At 36.2% G+C, this 13,233-nt stretch overlaps 1 protein-coding gene across 2 annotated transcripts in view; it reads left to right on the plus strand.

The window, feature by feature from the left end:
* LOC116583895 (probable ubiquitin carboxyl-terminal hydrolase FAF-X) overlaps positions 1-13,233 on the plus strand; it is a 138,436-nt gene that overhangs the window by 11,813 nt on the left and 113,390 nt on the right. For both annotated transcript variants that reach the window (XM_032331881.1, XM_032331882.1), the window contains exons 3-6: positions 5,057-5,202; positions 7,084-7,163; positions 9,317-9,429; positions 10,778-10,996. In XM_032331881.1, coding sequence (XP_032187772.1) covers positions 5,057-5,202; positions 7,084-7,163; positions 9,317-9,429; positions 10,778-10,996 — 558 coding nt within the window. The remainder of the gene's footprint in view (positions 1-5,056; positions 5,203-7,083; positions 7,164-9,316; positions 9,430-10,777; positions 10,997-13,233) is intronic.

Here is a 13,233-nt window from a genome sequence, read left to right on the forward strand (position 1 = left end):
TAATACTTGTTACCCATTTAGCCAATCCCCCATTTACCATTTATCCTTTTTCCATTTACCCTTTCCATTTACCCTTTTTCTCTAAACTTAAGAATCTCTTACAGTTTAAGAGTGTGTTTTTCATATTGTGTCATTTTTCCTTTGTTCATCTGTTTTGTTTCTTAAATTCCACATGAGTCAAATTATATGGTATTTGTCTTTGACTTACTTCACTTGGCATTATACTTTCTAGCTGCATCCATGTCATTGCAAATGGCAGATTTCATCCTTTTTCAAGGCTAATTAATACTCCATTGTATGTATGGAAGACATCTTTATCCTTTCATTGGTTAGTGGACAGTGGGGCTCTTTCCCTAGTTTAGCTATTACTGATAATGATTCCATAAACTTTGGAGTACATATGTCCCTTTGAATCAGTATTTTTGTAGGCAAACTTAGGGTCCCCCTACTATTCACCATCTTAACTTCTGCTTTACTAAGTAAATACTTGTTAGTGTAGTTGCTGGTTCAAAGGGTTATTCTGTTTTTAACTTTTGGAGGAATCTTCATTACTGTTTCCAGAGTGGCTGTACCAATTTGCATTCCCACCAATATTCATTGTCCACATCCTCACCAACACCTGTTGTTTTGATGAAGCCCCAGAACCTAAGTCAGGTTCGGTGGCGTGAGGAGGTTCGGAGCCAACGACTAAAGAAAGAATTCTTAAGACGTCGTTGGTGCAAAATGGTGGTTTATTAAAGCACGGGGACAGGACCCGTGGGCAGGAAGAGCTGCTGCCCTGGGTTGTGAGGGTCGGCATGTTATATACCCCACGGTTGGGGGGAGGTGGTGAAGGAATGGGAGATTTCGACAGAGTTCTCACATGCTAGGGAGGGCCTACAAGGTGCTGGGGGGAGTCTTTGCCCTTATGGCTTGATCAATGTCGTCCTTAGGTCAGGCATTAACATCAAGATAATTGGGAGATTCTTGGTGGGGTATTATGATCCTGCTATCATTCACATTCCCTTCTACCTCAGTCTCCTCCAGTTTATGGTGAGAGGGAGACATTAGGGCTTCAGGAACCGAGAGTTATTTGCCTCTGGAAATTTGTGCTATTGATAAGGTAACCTCCCTGTTTAGGTCTCTAGGACATTTTGTAGAGCAAGGGAGATTCCTGTTCTGCAGGATTGCGATCCCTGCAAGTTAACTATTTGCTTATTGTTCATGGCAGTCAGGGGTGCCTGAGGAATGCTACACATATGGAGGGGAGCGGGTGAAGAGGGGGTGCAAGGCACCAGCTTTTACTTTGTCCTCAGCCAGCCTCCTGCTCCCTCATCAGTTTCATGTGTCCTTAATTTTAGCCATTCTGACAGGTATTAGGTGATATCTCCCCGTGGTTTTGAGTTTTATTTCCCTGATGATGAATGGTGTTGAGCATCTTTTCATGTGTCTGTTAGCAATCTGGATGTCGTCTTTGAAAAGTGTCTATTAATGTCTTTTACCCACTATTTAACTGAATTGCATTTTGATTGTTGAATTTTAGAAGTTATTTATATATTTCAGGTACTAAAAATGTATCAGCTGTGTCGTTTGCACATATCTTCTCTCTTTCTGTAGGCTCCCTTTTAGTTTTGCTTATTGGTTCCTTTGCTGTGCAAAAGCCTTTTATCTTGATGAAGTCCTGGTAGTTCATTTTTGCTTTTGTTTCCCTTGTGTCCAGAGACGTATCTAGTAAGAATCCAGGTTTCTGCCTGTGTTCTTTTGCATTTTTATGGTTTCCTGTTTCACATTTAGGTCTTTCGTCCGTTCTGAAATTTAATTTTGTGTATGGTGTAAGAATGTAGTCCAGATTTTTTATTCTTCATGTTGCTATTGGTTTTCCCAACACCATTATTTATTTATTAGACAGAGATCACAAGTGGGCAGAGAGAGAGGAACAAGCAGGCTCCCCACTGAGCAGAGAGCCCGATGGGGGGCTCGATCCCAGGACCCTGGGATCATGACCTGAGCGGAAGCCAGAGGCTTTAACCCACTGAACAACCCAGGCGTCCCTCCTAAAACCATTATTGAAGACACTTTTTTCCCACTGGATATTCTTTCCTGTTTTGTTGAAGATTAGTTGACCTTATAGTTGTGGATTCATTTCTGGGTTTTCTGTTCTGTTCCATTGATCTATGTGTCTGTTTTTGCACCAGTACCATGCTGTCTTGATGACTACAGCTTTGTCACACAGCTACAAACCCAAAATTAGGATGCTTCCAGATTTGCTTTTCTTTTTCAAGGTTGCTCTGCTTACTCAGTGGCTTACATGGTCCCATTACAAATTTTAGAATTATTTGTTCTAGCTCTATGGAAAATGCTCTTGATTTTTTTTTTTTAAAGATTTTATTTGACAGAGATCACAAGTAGGCAGAGAGGCAGGCAAAGAGAGAGAGGAGAAAGCAGGCTCCCCGCTGAGCAGAGGGCCCAATACAGGGCTCCTTCCCAGGACCCTGGGATCACGACCCGAGCCGAAAGCAGAGGCTTTAACCCACTGAGCCACCCGGCCACCCCTGCTCTTGATATTTTGATAGGGATTGCATTAAATGTGTAGATTGGGTAGTATAGACATTTTAATATAATTTGTTCTTCCAGTCCATGAGCATACATTGCACTTTTTTTTTTCTTCTTTTTGCTTTGTTTCTGAGGGAATGTCCAATTTTGCTCTTATCCTTGGTCCTTTGTTAGAGGTACATAAGGTGTTCTTTCCCCCTCCATGGTTTCTTGGAGTATTTGTTTTTAGCACTTAATTTCTGCAGTTTGAATATCATATGCTTAGGTGTACCTTTCTCTACTTGGCATTTTCTGAGTTTTCTGGTCCAGGCTTTGGTGCCTTACACTAATTTAGGGAAATTCTCATTTTCAAATACTATATTCCTGGCTCTCTTGCCATCTGTTATCCTCACTATGTATATATTACATTGGTGCAGTTGTTCTACAATACTTGAGTACTCTTTTTTTCTTTCTTTTTTTTAACTTTTTGCTTTCTAGTGTTGGCAGTTTCTCTTGACATATGTTTAATGTTACAGATTTCTGTCATCTGTGTCTTACCTACCAATGAGCCCATCAAAGCCACCCAGAAAACCAACTTTTTGATAGTATACTGTTTTTGACCTCTAGCATTTCTTTTTTTCTTTCTTTCTTAGAATTTCGTCTCTCTGCTTACATGACCCATTTGTTGTTTTCATGTCTGCTTTTTCTGTTAGAGTCCTTACCATTTATCAGTTGTAGTTATTTTAAATGTTTGGTTGGATAACTTCAGTATCCTGGTCATATCAGAGTTTCATATTTCCTCTGTCTCTTCATACTCTGTTGATTTTCATGTACTGTGTCTTGGGTTCTTGTGGAAACTTGGACATAATATACTGAGTAAAAGCAATTGCTGTAAATAAACCTTTCATATTGTGTAAGTATGGAGGGGGAGGATGCCTAGAGAGGACTGGAATTGAATATTTAACTCCTTCATACAGAAGTCTCTACGGGCTAGAGTTTCCTATTTCCATTCTTCTGGTTTGGTTCTTATAAAAACCTAGATTAGAACCTGGTAGAGTAGCTTCTCTTGAGGGTAGGCTTTATTAAGAAGAACATAGTACTGTATCATATTTCAAAAAGGCTACTTGCATCTCCTCCTGGAAATTAGGAGCATTTTCCATGATCCTCTCTTGACTTGATAAGATCTGGAGGTAAAAATCACAAAAATATGAGTGTTCCTCTGTTGTTTTTAAACTCTCAGAGTTGGCACATCAGCTTTCAAGCAATTCATCAAGCACAATTTAGGTTTTTCTGTCTTGTTCCTTATTTGTATGGAGGTTTTTTCTCATGGTTTTCTGCTGGTAATTTTTGATTCTCTCTGTCCCTCTGATCTCTCTTATGATTTTTGTGGGCAGCAGTTTGCCATGTGACATTAATTCTCCATTAGATCTGTGAAGAGTTGTTGATTCAGTTTATTACTTCTTAGGAAGGAGTGACAACTCCCAGATTTTATATTCTGAACCAGATATCAGAAGTCTCCTCCTATCCTCTTACTTCTCCCTCTTTTTTTTTTTTTAATTTTATTTATTTATTTAGAGAGCAAGTGGGCAGTGGGAGAGGGAGATTTTATTTATTTATTTAGAGAGCAAGTGGGCAGTGGGAAGGGGCAGTGGGAGAGGGAGACCCTGGGATCATGACCTGAGCGGAGGCCAAGTGCTTAACTGACTCAGCCACCCAGGTACCCCTACTATCTTCTCTTTTATATTCTTCTCTTTAAGCATCTTTATTTCACATAGCTTATGGCTATGTTATATGTTTGTCTTGGTCTTTCAGTTGTGTTTTCAGTCCTTTTAATATAAATGCTTATGTATTTGGGGTATTTGTCTTTTCTGGTTTATGTGCCTTGAGAATTTGGGAATGGCTTACCTGAGTCATTTCTGACTTTTGTTGTCAGTATCTTCACTAGTGTTGCAGATTTCTGAAAGCTTGACTAGGGTTGGGGAATCCATTTGCACAGTGGTTCACTCCACATGACTTTTGATTAGATGCCTCAGTTTTTCAGCACATAGACCTCTACAAAGGACTGCTTAAGTGTCTTCAGGTCACTTTCTCAGAAAGCTTGTTCTAACAGAGAGGAAGAAAAATGTTTTGTTAACCTTTGTGGCTTTACCTCAGAAATTACACTGACATTTCCACAAAGATACATAGTTAAGAAAGTTCATTACAACTGTGTTTTACTAGCAGTAACCATTATAAAAACTAACATTCTCTCATTATTACCTATTCAGTTCGTGCAGTCTATGTACTCATTAATTAATTTATCAAATGTTCTTACTCTTTAAGCCTTAAATTTTTGAAATAAAGTAAATGTAGGATGAGAAATGTGATCCAACTTCATTAAATATTTATAGACCTATATGGAAGATTTTAAAGTATAATGTTTTCACTAAATATACATTGATACTAAATTGTTAAATGTTTTTTATATATATATATATATATATATATATATATATATATATGTATACGTCACTAGAATTTAAATCTGGAGTATTTAATTTTTAAGACCTCATCAGCTGACTCCTCCAACGAGAATTCCCCAACAACTCCCCCAGATGAACAAGGTCAAGGTGATGCTCCACCACAGCACGAAGACGAAGAACCTGCATTTCCACATACTGATTTGGCAAAGTTGGATGACATGATCAATAGGTGAATTGTTTCGATTTTTTTTTTAATGGAGCTAGTAAACTAAAAAGCAGATTTTTTTTTTTTAAATCAGCATTGCCACTGCTAAAGAATGAGAAAAGGAATGGATTGTAAGAATAGTAATTTTGCCGTTTTCTTAATTGCTGTAATACTTAAGATATTGTCAGATACTTTGTAACTCATTTTTAATGCAGGCATTGGTATGAATCTTTAAAAATTGAAAGATGATATGAATAAAGATTTTAAATTAATGATGCTTTGTCATCCTAATGGGTGTGTTTCATTCCTAGAACTATAGGTAGGGAGTTTCTTTTGTGTGTCATTTCTTTTTGGTATATTGACTGCTAGCTTGTCCATTTTTAATAACATATTGTTGTAAAAGATTGTAGTTTGGTAGTTTTTTGATATTTATTAAAGTGTGCTTATAATTAGGACTGGAGGGGTGCCTAGGTGGCTCAGTGGATTAAGGCCTCTGCCTTCGGCTTGGGTCATGATCCCGGGGTCCTGGGATCAAGTCCCGCATCGGGCTCTTCGCTCAGCGGGGAGCCTGCTTCCTCCTCTCTCTCTCTACTGGCTTCTCTGCCTACTTGTGATTTCCGTCTGTCAAATAAATAAATAAAATCTTAAAAAAAAAATTAGGACTGGAGGACTAAGCTATATTAAATCTTTAGTGACAGGGAAATTTTAAAAAGACAGCTTTTCCATAACTTATAACTAAAACACTAGAAAGTATCAGTTTACATCTAATAGATTTTCTTGTAAAAGGTATCTTTTGTCGTCTTTCTGTAAAGGTGGAATACAGTTCTTTCTGTGAAGTAGTGGATTACTCATTGGAATATATTCTTAATACATTTTTTTTAATACTTTTTTTTTTTAAGATTTTATTTATTTATCAGAGAGAGAGGTGGGGAGAGAGTAAGCACAGGCAGACAGAATGGCAGGCAGAGGCAGAGGGAGAAGCAGGCTCCCTGCTGAGCAAGGAGCCTGATGCGGGACTTGATCCCAGGACGCTGGGATCACGACCTGAGCCGAAGGCAGCTGCTTAACCAACTGAGCCACCCAGGCGTTCCTCATTGGAATATATTCTTTAAGCACTGAGATTTTTATTGTACTAGGGAAAATCCTAGCCTGGGTATGGTGGCATTTGCTTTGCTTTTTTTTTTTTTTTTTAAAGATTTTATTTATTTATTTGACAGAGAGAAATCACAAGAAGATGGAGAGGCAGGCAGAGAGAGAGGGAAGCAGGCTTCCTGCTGAGCAGAGAGCCCGATGCGGGACTCGATCCCAGGACCCCGAGATCATGACCTGACCCAAAGGCAGCGGCTTAACCCACTGAGCCACCCAGGCGCCCCTGCTTTGCTTTTGATGTAGGGAGTGTACTTAGAATAATACAGAGGCTTAGAGGTTCTTCAAGTCGTGTGATTCCAAGAGAACTTGGTATATGTTGTGTTGAATTGAAGGAGAAATAAGCCATTTGTCTCGTTACTTGTCTTTGTGAAGAATATTCAAAGAAATAGTACTGATACCAGGACCTCAAAAGAAGATTTTTTCCTACTGACTTAACATTGTTTATTTAATTGATAAGTGATTATTTTTAGTTGTAGGGGCCTGTGAAAGTTATTTATTGAATTCTCCTTCATTGGTATATCTCTGCTTAAGCAGTGCTTTAAAAAAAAAGTTTGTGTGTGTAGAAACAGTATTTCATTCTTAGTTTCACAAAGTAAATAATTTGCCAAGCTCTTCTTTCATTTTATGGTAAATGTATAATATAGTCAGGGTTTTTTCACTTACTCATACTAAAATTAATTTCGTAGGTAAGTTATTTATAGTATTGCATTCATGCTCAAAAAATAACAGCATTTTTAAATTTTATAATAATTTTAGGCCTCGGTGGGTGGTTCCAGTTTTGCCAAAAGGGGAATTGGAAGTGCTTTTAGAAGCTGCTATTGATCTTAGTAAGAAAGGTGAGTGATGTTACTGTGTTTTCCATAATATATGCTAGTAGATACTTGCATGTTGTTCTTAAAGGCCTTTGTTTTTATAAAGTTACAGTTTTTTCTATTTTTTTCTTAGACCACACTATCTCACTAAACTTTCTGTTAGGAAAAGATTCTGTTAGATCAAAGGTTCAGAAATACCTTCGGATAAACTTTAAGTACGTCTGTTAAAATTTAATGCAGAACTTTACATATATGTTAGTATTTGTGAGAGCAGGACCTATTGGTTTGTATATTTTTGAAGGGGCTATTAATTTAAAGTTTAAAATGATTTCTTAAGTTTAATAGTTTTTAAAATTCTGTAGAATACATTAAAACATATTTTACAATTTAAAAATACTAAATGGCCATACGAATCCAGATTTACCAGTTGATCTTTTTTGCATGTAAGCATATGTTAATTAGCAAGTAATTTCAGTAAAGATTATTTAAACTTGCCATTTGAATGACTTAATGATTAGCCAATGAACCAAAAGATAGACCAGTCTTAATTTTTTTTTGAAAATTGCTATTACATTATATCTTTTTTTTTTTTTTAAGATTTTATTTATGTATTTGACAGAGATCACAAGCAGGCAGAGAGGCAGGCAGAGAGAGAGGAGGAAGCAGGCTCCCTGCTGAGCAGAGAGCCCGATGTGGGGCTCGATTCCAGGACCCTGGGATCATGACCTAAGCCAAAGGCAGAGGCTTTAACCCACTGAGCCACCCAGGCGCCCACATTGTATCTTTGTAACAAAATGTCAAGATTGCATTTTGGCTTTTTAAAGATTTACATAATTTTTTTTTTTTTAAGATTTTATTTATTTATTTGACAGAGGGAGACCACAAGTAGGCAGAGAGGCAGGCAGAGAGAGAGAGGAGGAAACAGGCTCCCTGAGAGCCTGATGTGGGACTCGATCCCAGGACCCCGGGACCATGACCTGAGCCGAAGGCAGGGGTTTAACCCACCGAGCCACCCAGGCGCCCATAATTTTTTTTTTTAATGTCTTAAATAAATATAGTCCCTTTTTTTAGAGGCAGCTGATAATCTGGTATTTATCATTGCTGCTCAAACAAAAACATTTTGTGTTTTTATTTTTAATATTTAATATTAAGTATTTTTAATATTAAACTTTTTGATGACTTTGTTCTACCCAATATTAGATGCAGCTGAATTCCTGTAGGAAATGGCTAATTTTTGTAAATTTTCTGTTGCTTAAGGCTCAGAAAGCTAAAATGAAAGGGCAATTCCATTTTATTTTCCGGATTATTTAGTAGGCAGATTTTTTAACTTCTTTGGTATCTGTAATGTCCATTAATATAGTCATTGATGTGTTTTTGTCAGTGTTAATAATTTAATTAACTAACAATTATCCAACAGTCATTTAAAGAATGCTTTGCTTTTAATCCTGCAAATTACGAAAATATTTTATCAGGTAACAAGTATTTCTCAAGATTCAAGTTTCTTTTGTCAGTTTGCACATTTGTAAGTTAAGTGAAGGACCTATGAACTAGCGTGTTTTAAATCCTAAAGGTACAAAGTGAACAAAAATTGAAATGCTACTTTGTTTAATAGCACTGCCATTCAGTGGATATATATGGTTTGCTGAGGCCTTCCCCATTTATTTTTTTCTGGGATCCTGATTACTGTGAGACAAAGTTTATCGTTTTTTGTAAGAGCAGTCCTGGGTTTAAATACTCTGTCAACATATATATGATCTAAACCAAACTACACTGTGTAAATTTAGTATTTCTGAGTTCTTATGAAGTGTTAGAAGTTTTCTTTTTGGCTCTGAGTGTATTGCTTTTCTTCAAAGAGGTAAGAATGCATAGATAATGAAAAATGATGAAAGGACTAATTGTGAAGACTAGACAGAGTTCATGTTTTAAATTTATTGTTAAAAAATTCACAGCCAACGAAAATTTAAAATGGTTATTTTTTTTATGATTTGAACTGTATTTTCAGTGAATTTAGTGCTGCGAAATGCCTTCATTCACTTTTTACCCAGCAGCTTTTTTGCTTAAAATCTAGTAACATATCCTGAAGCGATTTCAGTTTTATTATCCAAAATGATATAATTGGTCAGGGAAATGTTTTCTTTATGCTAAATTTATTATAATTCTTTTTAATCTATTCTTAGGTCTTGATATTAAAAGTGAAGCATGTCAGCGTTTTTTTCGAGATGGGTTAACAGTCTCTTTCACTAAAATTCTTATGGATGAGGCAGTGAGTGGCTGGAAATTTGAAATTCATGTAAGTTAGAGACTCCTATTTGCTTGGTGATGAGTACGGATTTATTTTTGGAAAATATTATGGTAATAATATATTAAGTCTGATGATACATATTTGATGCAGTTGAAGGTTTTTTAGAACAGTCTTGGTCTTTTAGAATGAATTTGAGATATTTGAGTCCTGAAACCTTGGTTTAATGTGTGTCCTAGAATCCTGAGTGCCTGTGACTATGCACATCACACATTTCATCAAATGTACCATACTGTTAATTGTAAGAGTACACTATTTTTCATAACTTTAAGAAATAAAAATAACCCAAGATGGCAAATAGAGGACTCCCAATATAATTAGGACACTAAAGGATTTAATTTTAGTATTGATGTATCTGATAAATAAATTCATAATGCAGAAATGAAAAGCAAGGAATATTACAAGCTTGAAAATTTAAATCTTACAAGCTTGAAAATTTAAACCACACACCATTAATCCCATAAGTTTTGGATATGAATTCAAACTACAGCTTTTCGTAATTAGGAAAGTCAAAATCTTAAGTATTCTACAATTAGTGGTGTCTTCAACTAAATGGCTGCAGGAAATCTGACTACTGTCAAGAAATAGCTTGAGTCTAGGACAGCACAAACAGATGCAAGATAATGCAAGCTGCTACTGATTCTTAGATTCATAGATTCTTGTAACCAGAGATTTTTGAAAGTAAAAAAATATACATCTTACTTGAATCATTGAACTCTAAAGCTTGGTCTTATGTATAATAAAGAACTGAAATGAAGAGTTACAAAGCAAACAGCATTGTTCTGTGGACTTCAACCTAGAAAATATAACTAGGACATTCCCCACAAATGAATATGGGGTATAGATCCTAACACTTTTTGATCTGACATGTAACTTTTTAGTGTTAGAGGTAGACATTTGGGAGATTATCTGACTTTTGAATTGATACTTAAATCCAGGTCTCCTAATCTTGGATAATTGACAGGATTTTGAACATTTAGGTTGTGGAATTAGTGCCTCTAGAGTACAGATTCCAAAGGAAAAAATGATAATTTGCATGTCTGCTCTGTGGACACAGAATAGAAAGATAACCAGTGGTGCCTACTGCATCTGTAACCTTTCCCACATCACTTTTGAAATTAAGTTCAATTTAAATATGAAGTAAACTAATTATTAATTTTATTTTTACTGATAAATGAGTTTGATGATAATATTTGTGAAGTTAAGCAGAATTCAGATGACCTGTATAGAAAAATGGAAAGACACCATTATTAACAAGATTAGAGTGTTTCTGTGCTTGAAATTACAGTGTTACCTCTTTTAAATACTTCTCTTTTCCTTGTCCCTTTTCATATAACAGAGATGTATTATTAACAATACTCATCGTCTAGTGGAGCTTTGTGTGGCCAAGTTGTCCCAGGACTGGTTTCCACTTCTAGATCTTCTTGCTGTGGCCTTAAATCCTCATTGCAAATTCCATATCTACAACGGTACACGTCCATGTGAATCAGTTTCTACAAACACTCAGTTGCCTGAAGATGAACTGTTTGCTCGTTCCTCAGATCCTCGATCACCGAAAGTGTGTTGTTTTTCAAAATCAAGTACTGTTTTGTGTTTGTTACAAAATTTTAGTGTCATGAACCTTTCTTTAACATAACGATCAGTATATAACTTTGTTTTATGTGGGTTTGTTTAAAATACACATTATTTAATATATATAGTGATTCGTTAACATCATATAGGGGGCCAGCAGCACAAAAACTCATCCCTGACCAAAGCTATTATGTGTTGATCAGTTGATGAATATGGTTATATTGGAACTTTATGTTATTTTTCTGCTAGTAGCAAGATACAGTATTTGCTTGTTCAGTGTTAGAAATTACTTTAGAAGATATAACTGTTTTACATCAAGAGCGTGGACTGTACTTTGCACCTACTTGTATATTTAATAGCAAAAATACACATTTATGACAAGTCATTTAAACAGATTTTTTTTTTTTTTTTTTTTTTTTTTTTTTTTTTTTTTAGGATTTTATTTGGGGGGAGAGAGAGAGAGCACAAGCAGGGGGAGACAGAAAGGCAGACATAGACTCCCTGCTGACCAGCAAGCCCCATATGGGGCTTAAACCCAGGACCCTGAGATCATGACCTGAGCTGAAAGCAGACACTTAACTGACTAAGCCACCCAGGCACCCCATTAACAGATTTTTTAAATTTTTACTATTTTCTGAGATAGCCTAAGGCATTTTCTAGTAATATTTTATTTACTCATTTGTGAGAGAGAGAGAGCAGGGGAAGAAGGAGAAGCCGACTCTGCAGAGCAGGGAAGTACTCCTGGTACATGCTTGCAGGACCTAGAGATCATGATCTGAGCCTAAGGCAGATGCTTAACTGACTGAGCCGCCTACGTGCCCCTCATTAGATTATTTCTTAAAAATGCTTTGATTTCTTAAGAGGAAATCTTAGTGTTGATTAGTATCTGAGTTTTAGGTCATGTAGGTAATCTTTCAGTCTATATTCATTTTGCCCAGAGAAGATACAGGCTGCCCAAATTGTAATTAATTTCAAGGAAGTTCAGTAGAAAATTTTAAAAAGCTAATGATGTATCAGTACAGCTAAGAAATTAGCCAAAAGCACTGAATTAGCAGACCAGGATATAAAGAAAGCTCCCTGTTTGTATGTGTTCATTCTAGTGTCCTATTGTTTTACATGTCATTTTAGTGAGGTTTTTGTTTTTGGTTTTGTTTTTCAACATATATGTCATCATTTGTATCTTTAGGCATTTTTTTTAAAGATTTTATTTATTTGAGAGAGAGTGAAAAAGATCAAGCAGGGGGAGTAGAGTGAGGGAGAAGCAGGCTTCCCGCCAACCTGGGAGTCTGGTGTGGGACTTTATCCCAGGACCCTGAGACCATGACCTGAGCCGAAGGCAGACACTTAAGCATCTGAGCTATCCAGGTGTCCATAGTGAGTTTTTAATGTCTCAAAGACTGATTATATTCATTTTGATTCATTTTTGAACACATTGCAAAAGTTACCAGCAGTAGAAGCAGAAAGCAGAACATAGCTTTAGTGTGTGTCAGTGTACACATACATAAATAGAATCCAAAAAATAACAGCACAGAATCCCTGTAAAGTTATGTGAAATGTGTACATACATGTATAATTTGACTATTTTATTACCAATTTGGATGCCATTCATTTCTGTGTCATGCCGAAGTTCCATGGCTAGCCTTTGGTACCTTTAGTACCTGTAGCTGTTTAGGTTTGGTTAAGCTAAGCATCCTTACTTTATTCCTAATCTTGGAGAGGTTTCGGTATTTCATCATTGAGTTTAATACCGGTTTTTCATATGTGGCCTTTGTTAATTTGAAGCAATTTTCTTTTGTTCTTAGTTTGTTCATTTTTATCATTTTAGGTTGTTGAGTTTTGCCTGGCCCTTTTTCAGCATAAATTGAGATTATGTGGTTTTTTGGTTTTTTCTTTCTTTGATTCTAGTAATGTTGTGTGTGTTACATTGATTGATTTTGTGTATCAGGACATCTTTGCATTCCAGGAAGAAACACCCCATTTGTTCATGTTGCTAATACCTTATTGAGGGGTTTTATATCAGTGTTCATTCTGTATTACTCTGCGACAACACTGTGTGGCTCTGGTATCAGAGTAGTCCTCATCTCTTAAATTGAGTTTGGATATGTTCCTTCCTTCACTTTTTTGGAAAAACTTGAGATTGTTGTTAACTCTTCTTTTTAAGTGCTTGTTGCAGTTTTCTAATGAAGCCATTTGGTCCCTCATTTTTCTTTGTTGGAAAGTTTT

This window comes from Mustela erminea, chromosome Y (assembly GCF_009829155.1).
Source record: "Mustela erminea isolate mMusErm1 chromosome Y, mMusErm1.Pri, whole genome shotgun sequence".
Classification (NCBI taxonomy): Eukaryota; Metazoa; Chordata; class Mammalia; order Carnivora; family Mustelidae; genus Mustela; species Mustela erminea.